The sequence below is a fragment of the Etheostoma spectabile genome, chromosome 3 (genome assembly GCF_008692095.1).
Source record: "Etheostoma spectabile isolate EspeVRDwgs_2016 chromosome 3, UIUC_Espe_1.0, whole genome shotgun sequence".
Lineage (NCBI taxonomy): Eukaryota > Metazoa > Chordata > Actinopteri > Perciformes > Percidae > Etheostoma > Etheostoma spectabile.
This window is the reverse complement of record NC_045735.1, coordinates 293,790-295,768: the sequence shown is the minus strand read 5'-3', so window position 1 is coordinate 295,768 and position 1,979 is coordinate 293,790. Positions and strand designations below refer to the sequence as shown.

The 1,979-nt window shown below is 40.4% G+C and overlaps 1 protein-coding gene across 1 annotated transcript in view; it reads left to right on the top strand.

Annotated features, from left to right (window-relative positions):
• rsf1a (remodeling and spacing factor 1a) overlaps window positions 1-1,979 on the top strand; it is a 38,022-nt gene that overhangs the window by 15,576 nt on the left and 20,467 nt on the right. The window contains 4 exon segments of the mRNA XM_032509705.1: window positions 363-454; window positions 893-985; window positions 1,159-1,364; window positions 1,751-1,869. Of these exon segments, the coding sequence (XP_032365596.1) occupies window positions 363-454; window positions 893-985; window positions 1,159-1,364; window positions 1,751-1,869 (510 nt within the window).

The following is a 1,979-nucleotide window of genomic DNA, read 5'->3' as shown; positions in this document are numbered from 1 at the left end:
ACACTTAGAGAGGTTGAAACTGGACAATATCATCTGTTTTGTGCAATAACACTGACGTGTAATGTGTGCAATACTCAACTGCCACTATTATTATTATTGTTATTATTATTATTATTATTATTTATTAATTATTCTTTTCCACCATTGCAACACCTTAATTATGTTTTTATGTAAATACTGTAACTATGTAAATATCCGCACTCCTTATATTTCTTTATTTCTTCATTTATATTTCTTAATTTCTAATATCTGAGCAATTGTAACACAGAGTTTCCCTTCGGATCAATAAAGTATTTCTGATTCTGATTCTGATTGTGACTTTCAAAAGTGTTTTATGTTTCTAATCACCCTGTGTGTTTTCATCCCTAAACCCCTCGTGGAGCTCCATGTGAAGCTGCTCAGAAAACTGGGGAGGTCTGTGACTACGTGACCGCTGGAAAAATACCTGGCTAAGGTGAGGGCTCTGTGTACGTGTGTGTTTGTGTGTGTGTTGTGGTGTGTGTGTGTGAGTGTGCATGCCACGTGCGTGTGTGGCATCAGATTCCATTTAAACTTCACTTGACATGATTAAATCCAACTTACTGAAGAGGATCAGTGCTCGCTTGTTGCATCTTAAGAGACACTTCTCAGGTTTGCGCTCCAGTTTCTCATCTGTTACCACACCACACACAGAAAATAAATAAATGTGCAGGAAGTGATCGTTAGTGGGGGATGTGATGCAGTTACAACCCCCTGTTTGTCATTTACTGTAGGACAATAACAAAGGTGTATTAGTGCAGAAAAGTCTGACTTTAACCCTTACTCTTGTTGGTGTCAACAGACGTATGACAGAAGATTAACCCTTCATATCAGCATTGAGACATAGAACATATCTAATCATTATTTCCTCTAGGTTTGCCAGGAGTTGAACAGCACCTGGGCATGGGAGCTGGAACAGAAGGGCTACCAGGAGATGTCCATGGAGTGCAAGTCATGCATTCTCAAAGTATGACACAACCCTGTTTTTACTCAGTGTAATAAGTGTCTAAAAACCTAAAACGTCTGCAGTCAGTGCAACAACTACATTAATCTTTTGAATTCATCTCTTTGTTATAAATTTGACCCTTTACGCATCCTTCTCCTCTTTCCACACATTTATTGTGTGTGTTTACCCTTCAGTATCTCTGCGAGTGTCAGTTTGACGACAACCTAAAGTTCAAGATGGCGATAAATGAGGAGGAACCAGAGAAGATGCGTCTGCAGCCTATAGGTCGGGACCAGCAGGGCCTGATGTACTGGCTCCAGCTAGACCAGGAGCAGAATATCCGGCTGTACACGGAGGAGCAGGACGATCTGGACGGATCCACCTGGAAGTGCATCGTCAGGTAATTTTCTTAATCTGGTGGATACACTTCTCATTGTGTGTTGAGCGTCTCATCTATTATTATTGTTTTCTTTGTAAAAAAGTAAAGTTCTTTACAATCTGGATCCTATTTTCTTAGAAAAGTTGTTTTTCATACTTTTATTGATTAGAGTCATTGCCAATTAACCTGCCAACCCTGGCTTAAGGCTAATTTAAAATTGACTTATCACTTATTTTTAATCTGAAAATGAATTGTTGGTCCCTGTTGGATCACACGCTGCAGGTTTATGTTCCCAGGATCACCACCAAGTCTATTCAAATTCTGTCCCCCTGTAGTTTTTTATTTTTATTTTTTTTAACCTTACTTGAGCCACTAGCTTGAGTCACTTATCCAAACTGTTTTTTCAGGACTCGGAACGACCTAGCTGAGGCTCTGGAGCTACTGAAGTCCCAGGTTGAACCGAAACAGAATCAAGACCAGAACCAGGCTGGGTCCAGGAGTGCCAGCCCCACAGAGAAAGATGCAGGTGTGTTGAGCGAATGAGTAGAGACTGCATGCATCTGAGGGTTTATATTATGGAGGGGGCAATCTAATAATTAACAACACTGTGTGTGTGTGTGTGTGTGTGTGTGTGTG